Consider the following 13,991-nt stretch of genomic DNA (forward strand, 5'->3'; position numbering starts at 1 on the left):
AGGGTGTCTCCTCTAAACAATGGGACACCCTATTGAGAGATATCCCAAGACATATAGGAGTCTATCACTTAGAGAGACCGCATAAAAACCAATGTACCAATGGTATTACACTCTGGCCCGCCTCGCCATCATATACCCCTCTACAGCATCTCTCTGCTGGCACTGTGGGAGGCAGTAGGGTATTCTTGCCAATTTTGATGGTCATGCAGGCTCATTGCCACATACTGGAATGAAATCCTGGACACATCAAAGCCATGGTTATCCTTGGCATGCAGCCTCTTACACTAGAGGCAATGACCCACGCCGATTGGAAACTCATTAGCCACATGCTCAATTCAGATAGGCAGCTTGTTGCTCTCGAGTGGAAAAAGACAAGTCCCCCCTCTTGTGCTCAGTGGTTCACCCGCCTCTGACATGTGTTAGCAATGATACAAATCTCTCATGATCTCACACATACTGATGCCAAATTTCAACATATTTGGCGCCCACTGATACAATATCTCATGCACCTGGACCACACCTGCTTTCACCCCGAGGTTGCAAGCTCTGCACCTCTTTGTCTGACCCCACTTTGACCATAGTACTGGGAACCTAACCCTTTTCTTTTTCCTCTTTCTCCCCGCTACCATCTTTCTCTCAGTACGTGCCCCACAATAGAGCACCACATCCATATTTGGCCCTACGTAAGTAGCTTGGACGAGGACCTGATATAATGTATTGTTTACCTGTTGGATTATTTGTTGTACATAAGCAGCACTGGATGGCACTAAGGGCCCGATTACGAGCTTGGCGGTGTGAGAGGGGGCCGCCACGCCAACGCACAGCTGTCACACTGCCAAACAGAGCTGCCTCCCTCCAGGATGTCAGATTACGAGTATTATCTTAGTCTATTGGGTGGGCGGCAACGCGGTCCCGCGGCGGTACAGTTTAAAGGCTCATATGTGAGCCTTTAAACTGCACCACCACGGGACCGCCAGTGCAAATGCTTGTGTAGTGAGCCAGGAACCAGCATTGTATGTCTCAGTGCAGAGCCACAAGCTGCTCCTAGAGGTCCCTAGTGAGCAAGGCACCAGCACTGCATGTCTAGGTGCAGTAGCAAAGCTGCTCCTAGAGGTCCCTAGTGAGCAAGGCACCAGTATTGTTTGTCTTGTTTCAGTACCGCATGCTGCTCCTAGAGGTCCCTAGTGAGCAAGGCACCAGCACTGCATGTCTAGGTGCAGTACCGCAAGCTGCTCCTAAAGGTCCCTAGTGAGCAGGGCACCAGCACTGCTTTTCTAGCTTGAGTACCGCAAACTGCTCCTAGAGGTCCCTAGTGAGCAAGCCACTAGCACTGCATGTCTAGGTGCAGTACCGTAAGCTGCTCCTAGAGGTCCCTAGTGAGCAAGGCACTAGCTTTTTGTCTAGGTGCAGTACCGCAAGCTGCTCCTAGAGATCCCTAGTGAGCATCATAAACTTTTGGTCACATATTGTACTGCACCCTGCGGATGATATGGTAAATCCACCCTACCCATATTGCATTGCATGCAAGACAGTACCACAAGTACATTCAAATAGCTATGTCCATATATAAAATTAGTAGCTTTGAAATGTGACAAAATAATTATTATATTAATCCCAGATTAGGTTGTACTCTATGTGGAGCCTATGAAGGGAAATTTAGATGCAGTTCCGGAAAGCTGCTCCTAGTCATCTCTAGTGAGCAAGGCACCAGCACTTCTTGTCTAGGTGCAGTACCGCAAGCTGCTCCTAGAGGTCCCTAGTGAGCAAGGCACCAGCATTGCTCTTCTAGGTGCAGTACTTCAAGCTACTCCTAGAGGTCCCTAGTGAGCATCATAAACTGTTGGTCACATATGGTACTGCACCCTGCAGAAGATATAGTAAATCCACCATACCCATAATGAATTGCATGCAAGACAGTACCACAAGTACATTCAAATAGCTATGTCCATACATACAATTAGTAGCTTTGAAATGTGACAAAATAATTATTATATTAATTCTGGATTAGGTTGTACTCTGTGTGAAGCTGATGAAGGGAAATTTACATGCCATACCGCAAGCTGCTCATAGAGGTCCCTAGTGAGCATGGCACTGGCACTGCTTGTCTAGTTGCAGTACAACAAGCTGCTCCTACAGGTCCCTAGTGAGCAAGACACCAGCACTGATTGTCTAGGTGCAGTACCGCAAGCTGCTCCTCGAGGTTCCTAGTGAGCAAGACACCAGCACTGCATGTCTAGCTGCAGTACCGCAAGCTATTTCTAGAGGTCCCTAGTGAGCAAGCCACCAGCGCTGCTTGTCTAGGTGCAGTACCACAAGCTGCTCCTAGAGGGTCTAGTGAGCATCATAAACCTTTGGTCACATATGGTACTGCGCCCTGCAGAAGATATGGTAAATCCACCCTACCCATAATGCATTGCAGGCAAGACAGTACCACAAGTACATTCTAATAGCTATGTCAATATATATAATTAGTAGCTTTGAAATGTGACAAAAGAATTATTATATTAATTCCGGATTAGGTTGTTCTCTGTGTGGAGCTGATGAAGGGAGCTTTACATGCAGTACCCCAAGCTGCTACCAGAGGTCCCTTGTGTGCAAGGCACCAGCACTGCTTGTCTAGTTGCAGTACCGCAAGCTGCTCCTTGAGGTCCCTGGTGAACAAGGCACCAGCACTGCATGTCTAGGTGCAGTACCGCAAGCTGCTCCTAGATGTCCCTAGTGAGCAAAGCACCAGCACTGCTTGTCTAGATGCAGTACCTCAAGCTGTTCCTAGAGGTCCCTAGTTAGCAAGGCACCAGCACTGGTTGTCTAGGTGCAGTACCTCAAGCTGCTCCTAGAGGTACTAGTGAGCAAGGCACCAGCACTGCATGTCTAGGTGCAGTACCACAAGCTGCTCCTAGAGATCCCTAGTGAGCATCATACACTTTTGGTCACATATGTACTGCACCCTGCATAAGATATGGTAAATCCACCCTACCCATAATGTATTGCATGCAAGACAGTACCACGAGTACATTCAAATAGCTATGTCCATATATACAATTAGTGGCTTTGAAATGTGAGAAAATAATTATTATATTAATTCAGGATTAGGTTGTACTCTATGTGGAGCTGATGAAGGGAAATTTATAGATGGTCTAATATAAATGTGAGATGTGCTAGCAAGTAAAGAAACCACTGCCAGCCTAGTTTTGGACCAAGTGAGTGTCCTGTCTGAGGTCCTTTAATAAAATAATGCCTTGAGCCTGTAATTAAAACCTAGGGCGTAACAACACATGTAACAGGGGATGTCCTCATTAGAGGTTCCAAGAAGAGATAAGGCGGTACTAGGGTGGGACTACTAAGCCTAATGACCAATAAAAAGCCACTATTTCCAAAGGACAGGGATAGCAGCCAATTAAAAAGGATGGGTGGAAAGTAGGCAGAGCTTTATGCCAATATCCTGAATACAGCATGTCTCGAAGAGACAGCGCATGCCCTGCCTAAACGAGACCTAAACACAGAGGATGGTTCCAGGATGGATCTAGTTTCAGTAAGACTAGATCCTGGTAATTCTCTATTAGTTGGGATTCCCAAACTTCACCTTGCCCCACTCAGAGCAGCCTTACTTGCAGCTACCAGACAGGTCAGAGGATTGATAAAAATTGACCATATCTTGCTCATTCTAATCTTTCTATCGTGACTCCCAATCAAATCAAGTAATATATACACGCTTGCATGCATCATTCATTCAGGATGTTTAAATCTTCGGAGAACAGTTCTAATGGAGGAATTATGACACCTTCTCCACAAAACTCCAGCCATAATGTATTGAAAAATGATGAAATCATCCTTCTCATGAGTGCCTCCAGAGTATGGAATTCCATACCTGCTAACCTTCAGGACAATTACACCTTATGAATCTTTCGGAAGGGAGCTGAAAATAATGCTGTTACAGAACCACTTCCTCTTGTAGGGGTCACAGATTCAAGCAGTGAACGATAGCCACTTCTCAGATCACTATGGTATGATGTTTTCCTATGGTATGACTAAACTATCTACTGTGTGACAAAAGTTTGACCTTTGGCCACAACCCTTAAAAATTATGTGTTTTTGTTCATGTATGAATTTTAGTCTGTAATTGTGGAAATACCGCTCATCATAACTAGGTTGAAGCTTAGTAAAAATTCCACTGAAATTTCCCAGAGATGAAGGTAGTAACTCCTGATGATAATTTGTGAAACTATTCCTATAATGTGCCTTGTCACCCCAAGTCTAGCCTGCAAAATACAAAACTTCCAAAATAAATAAATCACAGAGTTGCTTCTCAATGAATAATCTCACTGTGACATTACAGGCAACAGACTAGCAGGCTGATGTTACCAGCACTGTGAAGCTTGACACACAAATATGATTTAATATCTAAATATGCATAGATAAGATGTCAAAACATACCGAGCCAGAGATTTGGTTAGTATGTCTCAGGATCCAACAGAGCTTACAATCTAAGGATTCAAAGAAAATCTAAAATCTGGAGCTACATTAGTGCAGATGTAATTTCTTAGACTGCTAAACTGCTTTGGTTTATAGTCATGCTTTACGTTTAGAATTAAGACTGTGAATGTGATTAGAATCATTACTCTGAGAAAGGACACCACTTTTATCTTTTTGTGAGAAGGTGACACCAAAGCAAACTCACCTACTGCTACAGTCCTTATGACTTGTGAGAGTCTCCTTAGACTCCCTTGAGTGTAAATCTTATTATCACTCATTGCCAATGACCTTGTGATCTGAGGGGAGCTGGCAACTAGATTATTAGTTTGTCGTATAGCCTTTTTCTGAATTTTAAGTTATAACATTTCCCATCTTGTGTTCTAATACTGCTTACTAATCATACTGGACAACTTAAGAACTTTTCAGAAGCATGAGCAAAAGAAATCAAAAAGAAAATCACATTTAAGTTACACATTTAAGTTACACATTTCTCCTCTCAACAACACAATTGGACAAATAGGATTTTGCCACATTGTGACTAGGCAAGGCCTTTGTATCGGTGCATAAAGAATGATGGGTTGATATTTCAACTACTCATGTTTATTTACTGCAAAGTTCAAGGCTTAGTTCAATAGGTGGATCACTACTGGCCCTCATGGTCTGTAAATGCGGTCTCCCTTGTAGTAAGATTCAGACTCATATAGAAGGGCTCCATTTGAACAGACTGTATTGTTTGACTGACTTTTGTTCACTGTGAGACCATTCCAGGTCACCAGACATGCTTAAGATGGTCAGCCTACCAAGGGGTTTGGGCTAAGGTAAATGCCAGTCTCTGTACGAGAGGCCCAAACCTAAGAGAAGACTAGTAGGGTTACAGCAACCTTAATGGAGGAATGGCTCAATATCTTCACTTATGTCGTGTAAGGATATGTGCTGATTAAGTCCAGAGCCTCCTACAAAATGCTAGACAATTTACATGGCTCAATTTAATTCACGTAGCTATTCAGTTCACATGGCTGGTGGCAGTAATTTCCTTACTGCAGTAGGAACAAAACATTCCTCTTGTTGATCTTGATACACCAGGCAGCCCACTACAGCCCTTTATTAAGAGCTTAATCCACAGAATCAATCCACCAGTGGAAATTAGGAGTATGCTCATTTTCACAGAGGAACCTTCCATGTTTAAAAAAAACTCAGCAGAATTGTTTCTCTTGATGAGGGTGCAGGTGTGTGATTGATCACTGACAACACATAATTTCAACCTCACGTTATTGTGGAAGTTTATGTTTAAATCTTTTTTATTAGTATTAACAGAGTATCGTCAACGGCATCAGCATCAATCGCCTACAACCCTGCGGGCCGGCATGTTACTGCACATGGATATCAGCATGTCTCAAGCCCCTCAAAGGCCCTATTGTCAGGTCATTCTTAAACACAGCATGCCGCCTACAACCCCTCGGGCCGCCCTCGTCTTAAACTGGAGGGAACTAGAAAGTCCCCCTGTCTGCAGGAGGCTAATGTTGGAGAACCATCCCGTAGGTTTAAACCTGTTATGGAGTATATCATGTACAAGCGAACCCAAAGGATACACGCTGGAGAGAGTGCCATCACTTGGCTGCCAAGGCTCCGTTCTGGACGGCAGGCTCTGCATTTAAGACCCGTCCGATGGGACGTCAATCCGCTTCGATACTTAGAAAGAAGAAACAAATTCCTTCCCCCCCCCCCCCTCCCCTGAACTCCCCCCTCCCCCCGTCCAGTGCGCGTCTCCGGTCGATCTCGCTTGTCCCCGTGGTCCTCTCCCAGGTGCCCCTTTTCAAGCGTAGTCAAGAGGTTAAGTCCTCCTGCGTAGTAAGCCGCAGGAGTCGAAGGTATCTCGGGCAGGTCAGTTCTCTAAATTCCATGACCAGTAGGGACTGGAATGGTTGCCAAATATCGTTAAACTGCTCCGCATCACCTGCCACTGCCAACAACATTTTCTCCATACCTAGCACACGCCACAATCTATGTAGCCATCCCGTGACCGTGGGGAGTGTGGGTGAACGCCAGTGTATAAGAATGTTCTGAATGGCCGACCCCAGCGCTATGGCTATGTGCCTGCCTCTTATTGTGGAAGTTTAATCCAGTTTTAGTAATTGCAATGCCATGTTGAGGTTTTGTTGTCAACCTCAACTGATATCCTGCTTTAATACTATATTTTATCTTGTAAGGCGCAACCCAATCCAGACAGAAATGCATCAGATGAATTTTTAAAGAAGCTGTACTTTCCCAACCTCATGTACGAGCGGGTCCCGAACAAACCCATGGATTACTACACCTGTGCTTTCCGCAAGTCAAAGTTAGACAGGTGAGTCTGTGGTAAACACAACTGCACCTTCTGGTGGATGAAGAACTACAGGTGAGTGTGTGGTTAATATACCTGTGCCTGAGGCAGGCAAAAGCTTGGCAGTTAAGCCTAGGTTTGCTACACTCATGCCGACCATGGATTAAAACCTTTCAGGTGTGACTGTGGTGCAAACAACCTTACTATATATGGAAATTTTACCTGCTCCTTCCAAATAATGTATTAGAATGAAAGAAGGGAACTGGATGTACCAGTATCTGCATTACACAAAATCAAGTAGGAATGATTAGAGATGCAGTCAAACTCCTCCAAGAAGGAGAGGCGGAGATCATGCTCATTCAACACAGTAATTTAACCACCATTACAGAGCATTTCCACCATGTTTATTGACCATCGTCTGCCTACAGCAAATATGGGGTCTTTAACATTTCAGCAGAAGGCAGTGACTGTCATTTTCTTCTTCTATGGTTCTTTGTGGCATTTTACAACATATATCAACGTATACATTCAATAGTGTAATTTGGTTCATTGAGGAACAACAACAATTGCACAGTATACGTTTCTGTCTCAAAAGTCTCTGTAGGTATCCCAGTGAATCAGGCTTCCTGATATGCACAATCTATAGTTCCAGTGTCCAGGGCCTGTATGCTTCATCGATAGTTGGATAGAGCCATCTGTGTCTCCTGCCCATGAGAACTACTACAGATTTTCATAGTAACTAAACAACATTTCTCCGGCGCTCCATTGAGGCATAGCGATTAGTACCTATTATGTACAATCCACCCGTTGGTGCCATGTAGGAGGTTATCAAGCCTGATGTCATCTAAGTTTAGAGTGGGGGGTGAGGAGGATCCCGTCCATCCCTCTGTGCTCACTGAGGAAGATGTAATTGTAGACAATGCATGGAGGAGGTAGGTGGCACGGGGTTGCAAAGGCTAATCCAGGTGTATACTAGGTGTATCGCCTACTGTCAACAGGGAAGTTCATCCCTCCATCCCCAATGGCTGCATAAGGGGGGGCCGTCAACCAATATGGCCATACCTTAGGGTGGTCATTCATCTGTCTTTGCCATCAGTTTGTCCAGGTATACATCCCAAGTGTCCCATTCGGGCACCAGCACAGTAGAAGTCTCAGTGGTTGCCCATTTAAGAAGATCTCTATGATCCCTAAGCCACAGGGACAGATCAGGACATGCAGACTTCCACGCCATCCCTATACAGTGCTTCAGCAGAATGAACGCCAAGTCCAAAAACTTTGTGATGTATTTGTTCCTCGTGTATGGGAAGTCACCCGCAGTTGGTAGTGTAAGGGGTCTACCTGTAGGAGTCGGTCCATTATGTCCATCAGTGTCATCACTGCTATCGTCCAATAACGTTCATTCTCTGGGCGGGCCCACATCAAATGGTAAAAATCTGCCTCCGGGAATATACAATGTGGGTACTGCGGGACTATTCCTGGGAAGATGCAGTGTAACCATGTGGGAGTGACAGATGTTTGATGTAGGTGGTTGAACAGCATGTATTTCAGTTGCGGGTTCCTAGAGACACTCTGAGCCGAGCAAGGGATTATTGCTTATCCATAAGCTCCTGCCTGAGTGATAGAGCCCATTTATCTCTCAGAGTTTGTAGGGCCAGCCTACGCAATTGCAGCAAGTCCGTTAGAGTAATGTAATTGCTCACCTGCCCGTGCCATTCTCCAGTAACAATTGCACCATTAAAGAAATTACGGGTCTGTGCAGTCAGGACCCTTATCACAGCCATCAGGGTATTATGGGTCAATAACTGGCCCTCATTAAGCTTGTAGAGCTCCCTAAGATCCTGAAAGATCAGAAGAGTATTGTGTTCTTAAAAGTCACTTTTCTTAAGAATGCCTGCCTCCGTCTACGGTCTTGTATTGTGACAGCCCGTACTCTACGGAATGCAGAGTACCCACAGTGGTAGGGATGGTGCATATGGTGTGGGACAGAGCCTCTGGTGTAAATTGATGTGCCAACAATGTTTGTCCACTTAAATGAGACATCCTTCATTCGGAGCCTCTCTTTGGGGTCCAGAACCATTAGCCATTTTAGTATATCACGACCGCCCTTGGCTTGGGTAACCATTGACCACTGAAGGTTGGGAGGGTTTGACCACCAGCGCATGAGGCACTGGATCTGCGCCACTGCATAGTACAGCTCGTAATATGGAGCCCTAAGCCCCCCTTTCTCCAATGTAGCATACAATTTGTGGAGAGCCACTCTCATTCTCCTCTGTCTCCATATCACACCCCGGAAAGGATGGTGTTGAGCTTCTGAAAGAAGCGCCAGGCGAGGGGGATCAGAAGCGCTGAGAAGTGGTAGGCTGGCCCCCGGAAACGATTATATTGCCATGGTAACCCCAGGTGCTGATGTCCCACCCGTTCTAGTTGAGAGAAAAGAGTCAGGATGTGGTCCAGTTCAGTCTTAAGCCACAGACCGCTTCGACCGCTCCGACCTCTTCCAGCACTTCTATCACTCGGGGTATGTCTCTATGAACGTCTCTGAGATAGATTAGGATATCATCTGTGTAGAGCAAAATTGCCTCCCATGTATCACTGCTTGGTATCCCCAACTATGGGCCCCATTGTCGGTACAGTCCCACCAGTGATTCCATTGCCAGGGCAAATAGGATTGGTGAGAGTGGTTAGCCCTATCTGGTGCCCCTGTTCACCTGAAAATTTGCAGAGATGTCTCTGCTTATGTGCACTCTGGCAACTGGTTCTGTGTACAGGAAATTGATCCAACATAGTATCTCAGGTCCTATGCCCATTCTAAGTAGTACTCTCTGAAGAAAAGGCCAGCCCAGTGTATCGAAGGCTTTTTAATGTCTAAGGAGCGTGCCCTGTATTGGAATGTTGCGTGAGGGTGCTTTCCCAAAAGGCAGAAAAGGCATCTCTGATTGAGAAAGATTTAAAGCATAGCGTACCAACGTAGGAATGCATGGCAGCATATTATTTTCCCAAGGATCTTGCATTCTATATTGAGAAGAGAGAGCGGGCGATAGGAGAACACCTTCACTGGGTCATGAACCGGTTTAGGGAGGACCACGCGCATCGGCTCTCTCAGAGAAGCCGGTAATGCTGCCCTGTCATTAGCAAATTGACACATATGGAGTAACTGCGGGGCTAGGGTTGCCTTATTGGTTGAGTAAAATTCCACACGAAACCCATCTGTCCCTGTTTTTTTTTACAGGCCATCTGGTCGATCACGTTGTGGATGGACTTCGTCGATCGATATCAATTCTTCGAGATAGTGACGCTGTAGGGGACACACGCATGGGATTAGCAGGCTGTCTTGGTAGTCCTATAATATTGGTTCCTTGTGTCTTTCTCTCTCCTGATAAAGGTTGCTGGAATAGTCAAAAGAAACCGTAATAATATCCTCCTGCGCAAATGAAAATATCTCCAGTCTGGGCTCGGATGGCATTCAGTTGCAGTCTGTCCACCTCTGAGTGTAGCAGCCAGGCCAGTATCAGCCGTCCTGTGCCTCACTCTGCATGCTGTTTGGTTATGTTATCTGTGTGGTACAGCTTCCCAAGCCTCTCCACTAGAAAGCTGTGGTTGGCTCTAAATGTGTACAAATGTCTCTTGCCCTCTCCTGCTCGCACCTTACCTGGCGCATGTAGTTCTCCTGGTCTGTGATCGTGCAGACCTATTATGGCTTCACGCCATAATAGGTCTTGATGCATAGGCCCGCATGACCACCTTAAAGGCGTTCTACTACACCCCAGTATCAGTTGCTGTTCCGTAGTGGTCCTCAAATTATTGGGTAATGTGTGTTGCCAAGGTCTCTTGGTATGCGTCATTGTTCAGGACCTGTGTGTGCAACCTCCATGTGGGTTTCGGAGTTTGTCGCCTGCCCCTATGTATCGCTATCTTAAGAGGGCTGTCGTCCTAGATATCCAGTCTCCATTGACAATTGGAACCTTATTGGGGCTACAGAGAAGGAGGTCAGTTCTGGTGTGAAGCATTTGAACCGAGGAGCAATATGAATATTTCCTCGAAAGTTGATGCATGGATCGACATTTGTCCTGCAGGTGGCAGTGACCTACCGGTCTGCAAAGGCACAGGTGGTTCAGACTGCCAAAGCGTCCTGCAAAGGAGGGGTCGATCTATCCATAGCAGTGTCATGCATGAAGTTAAAGTCCCCACACCATATACTCGCTGCGTTTCAATACTGTACCATTGTGGGAGAAAGGCTGTCTAGAAATTGTGATTGACCAGTATTAGGAGCATAAAGCATAACTAACCTGATCGGTGCACCATCCAGCCTATCGTCCACCACCACATGGCGCCCATCCAGGTCTATCTGTTTACATATGATCATTGAGGCTCCGCCGGCGCTACCCAAAGCAGCACCCCCTGCAAATGCTGAATAGGAGATGCCAATGAGTTGGCCCTCCCCAGCTGAGGTTTAAAGTGACTGTCATTAGTGTACAAAACGTTTTAGAGGGACTGGTTCCTCAAAGACGGGTGGACCCTACATAAGTTAGGAGCTGTATACTAGATTTATTACTGGCCTGAGAGGAATAGGTGATCAAGGTAGAAACCCTTACCTAGTGAGCTGGACTGATTATCACCTGATTAAGTTTCTAATAAGCCACCAAAACTAACACAGTAGCTCGGTGGGGGAAATCATAATAGCCTACGCAACCCTGGACACACTTAATCAAGAATTTGTTCTTAACTATTCTTCAAGGGTTGGACCCCACTCCTGAGGATTATGAAGGAAAAGTTGACAGTTTACGTTCAAAATTGGAACAAGATTTAGCCAACAGATTACAGCCGAATTGGTCAACATAAAAAGTCAGGCAAGATAGCCACCGGTAGCGTCATCCAGAATTTAAGAATTTGATGGGAAAAAGCTATTAAACAGAAAGTTGGAGTAAAAGTGTAAGGATGTGTCGAGTTCTCTAGCTAAGTCTGCCTACATGTGTGTCACTGGTACAAAAACAGAGATTGTTCTTTGATAACCAGATTGACTGCCTTCCTGGAGAGCCAACTATGGAAAACATTGGGTACATTAAAGAATCTGCAAGCTTGCTCAAAAATATGTCAACAACTCCCAAGGGTTGTGTGAGGTGTCACATTCATAGAGAGATCCAGTCTACAGGAGGCCACAGAGTAAGAAGATTGGGACTGTCCTAGTGGCTAATGAGAGACCTAGCACACATATTCTCGATACTGACCCACTTTCTGATGATCAGTTTGAGATACTGATTGCTAAGACTAAAGTCTTGGGGCATATCATCAAGCCCCGGAGATACAATTATCGCCGCTTTAGCGTCCGTTTTCGGACGGAAAGCAGCGATAATTGTATCGCCTAATCAGCAAGGTCACGCTATCGCGTGAATCCTTGCATTATCGCCCTTTCCCCCAACGCCCATCTTTGCATCTCATGCAAAGTGGGCGTTCCTGCCCTGACATAACTGGAGAAATGTCACTAAGTGACATTTCTCCAATTATCAATGGGCACGCTAACCTGCAGAGCGACAAGCAAAGTAGCGATAACCTCTGTTATCGCTACTTTCCTTAAGCCTGCTTCAAGACTGACTTAGCCATGATATCCTATGTAACGTGGATATCATGGCTAAGTATGCCTTGCCCTATCAGCAAGCTTTCGCCAAACCTTGTGCGATTATCGCTGTATTTCCAGCGATAATCGCACAATTGGCAGCTTGCGCTCTGAATTTTATCGCTTTGGAGATAAGCGTTGCTGATAGCACGCTATCTCCGCGATAAAATTCAGAGTTGGACGGCAATAATTATCCTCGCGCTAAGAGCGCTGAGTGATAATTTTTGCATGGCCTTGATGATATGCCCCTTGGTCTCTCCTAAACATCTAACACCACAGAGAATCTTTAAAGGGGTAGCCAGCAGCCAATTGCTGATAGGTTTTCTTTTGGAGCTAATGACTTATTATCTTAATTAATTAGGGATAACATGTATGTCAGTCAGAAAGCATTGATTCTGGCACGGCTAAAAAACTCCAAATGGACCCTTCAGATCTAACACAATATCTTCCAGTTTTTAACTTGCCTTCTCTGGGTAATGTCTTGAGAAGGCCATGATTAGAAAGATTCAATCTTGCATTGAGTGAAGCTGTACATTGGTTAAAAGACTGGATGGATTTAGGCCACTCTGCAGTGCAGAAGCAGTCATTGTGTCTATTGTCAATGAGCTGTGGTTAGAAGAGGAGAACGGACAACCACTGAATTTATTGGGTCAGTCCGCAGGTTCTACACAGTCAACCATTACATGTTAATACTGAGATTTAAAAAGGTGGGATTAAGAGCAGGGTGATGTCTCAGGACATTTGACTAGCCCATGTCTTATTAAACACTACTCTGTTACATGTGGAGCCCCACAAGGTTCAGCCTTTTCCCTAGTTGTATTTAATATCTACCTGCTTACTATACTGATGATATTAATTTCATTTTTAAGCAGAAACTGCTGTACAAAGCCAGTAAGGTGAACTTTGGAAACGGTATGCAGGCTATTCATTATTAGATGGAAATCAACTGCCTTACATTGAATCCAACCAAAAGAGAGATTCTGTTGGAGGGAAACAAGAATCCTACTGGTCAGAGGAAATTTGACACGCAGAATTGGGTCCTTGGCTGTCTCCGGTCACCATGGTAAATCAATTAGGCGTAACTGCTCTCTTGAACACTAGTCCAGACAGATAATAACTCTGTATTTTATCAATTGAAGGTGTTAAGAACATTTACGACATTGTATCATCCTCAAAAAAGTCATAAAAATAAAAATGTTGCTTCTTTAAAATGAGATTAAATTAACGGTGCTCGGATTATTTCATCCATGGGCTCACACTTTTGCAAAATGCCCAAAACGCAGCATTATTCGGACTCAAAAACAAGACCAACAACTAACATTGCAACCAAAACACTCCACTGACATCCATGAAAGCCAAAGTCTCAATCAAGGTCTTGTGCTTCATATAAGTCTACCTAGAAGGATTTACATCCTTATACCTCCAAGATAAAAAAAAAACCTCACTGCCCTTCCCAGACACTACACTCTGCTGGAACACAAAAGTAATGGCGACCTCATCTTCACCAAGCTTCGATCCAAGGATTTTTAGAGACCCCAAGTCAAAGGATAATGGCCGTTTGGACGTTCTCTTTCTTTCAGCATCAAA

General features: G+C 45.0%; 1 protein-coding gene across 1 annotated transcript in view; it reads left to right on the plus strand.

The window, feature by feature from the left end:
- ANO7 (anoctamin 7) overlaps positions 1-13,991 on the plus strand; it is a 227,047-nt gene that overhangs the window by 94,282 nt on the left and 118,774 nt on the right. Inside the window, exon 5 of the mRNA XM_085608600.1 lies at positions 6,681-6,817. Within this exon, the coding sequence (XP_085464726.1) occupies positions 6,681-6,817 (137 nt within the window). The remainder of the gene's footprint in view (positions 1-6,680; positions 6,818-13,991) is intronic.

Source organism: Triturus cristatus, chromosome 1_2 (assembly GCF_964204655.1).
Source record: "Triturus cristatus chromosome 1_2, aTriCri1.1, whole genome shotgun sequence".
Classification (NCBI taxonomy): domain Eukaryota; kingdom Metazoa; phylum Chordata; class Amphibia; order Caudata; family Salamandridae; genus Triturus; species Triturus cristatus.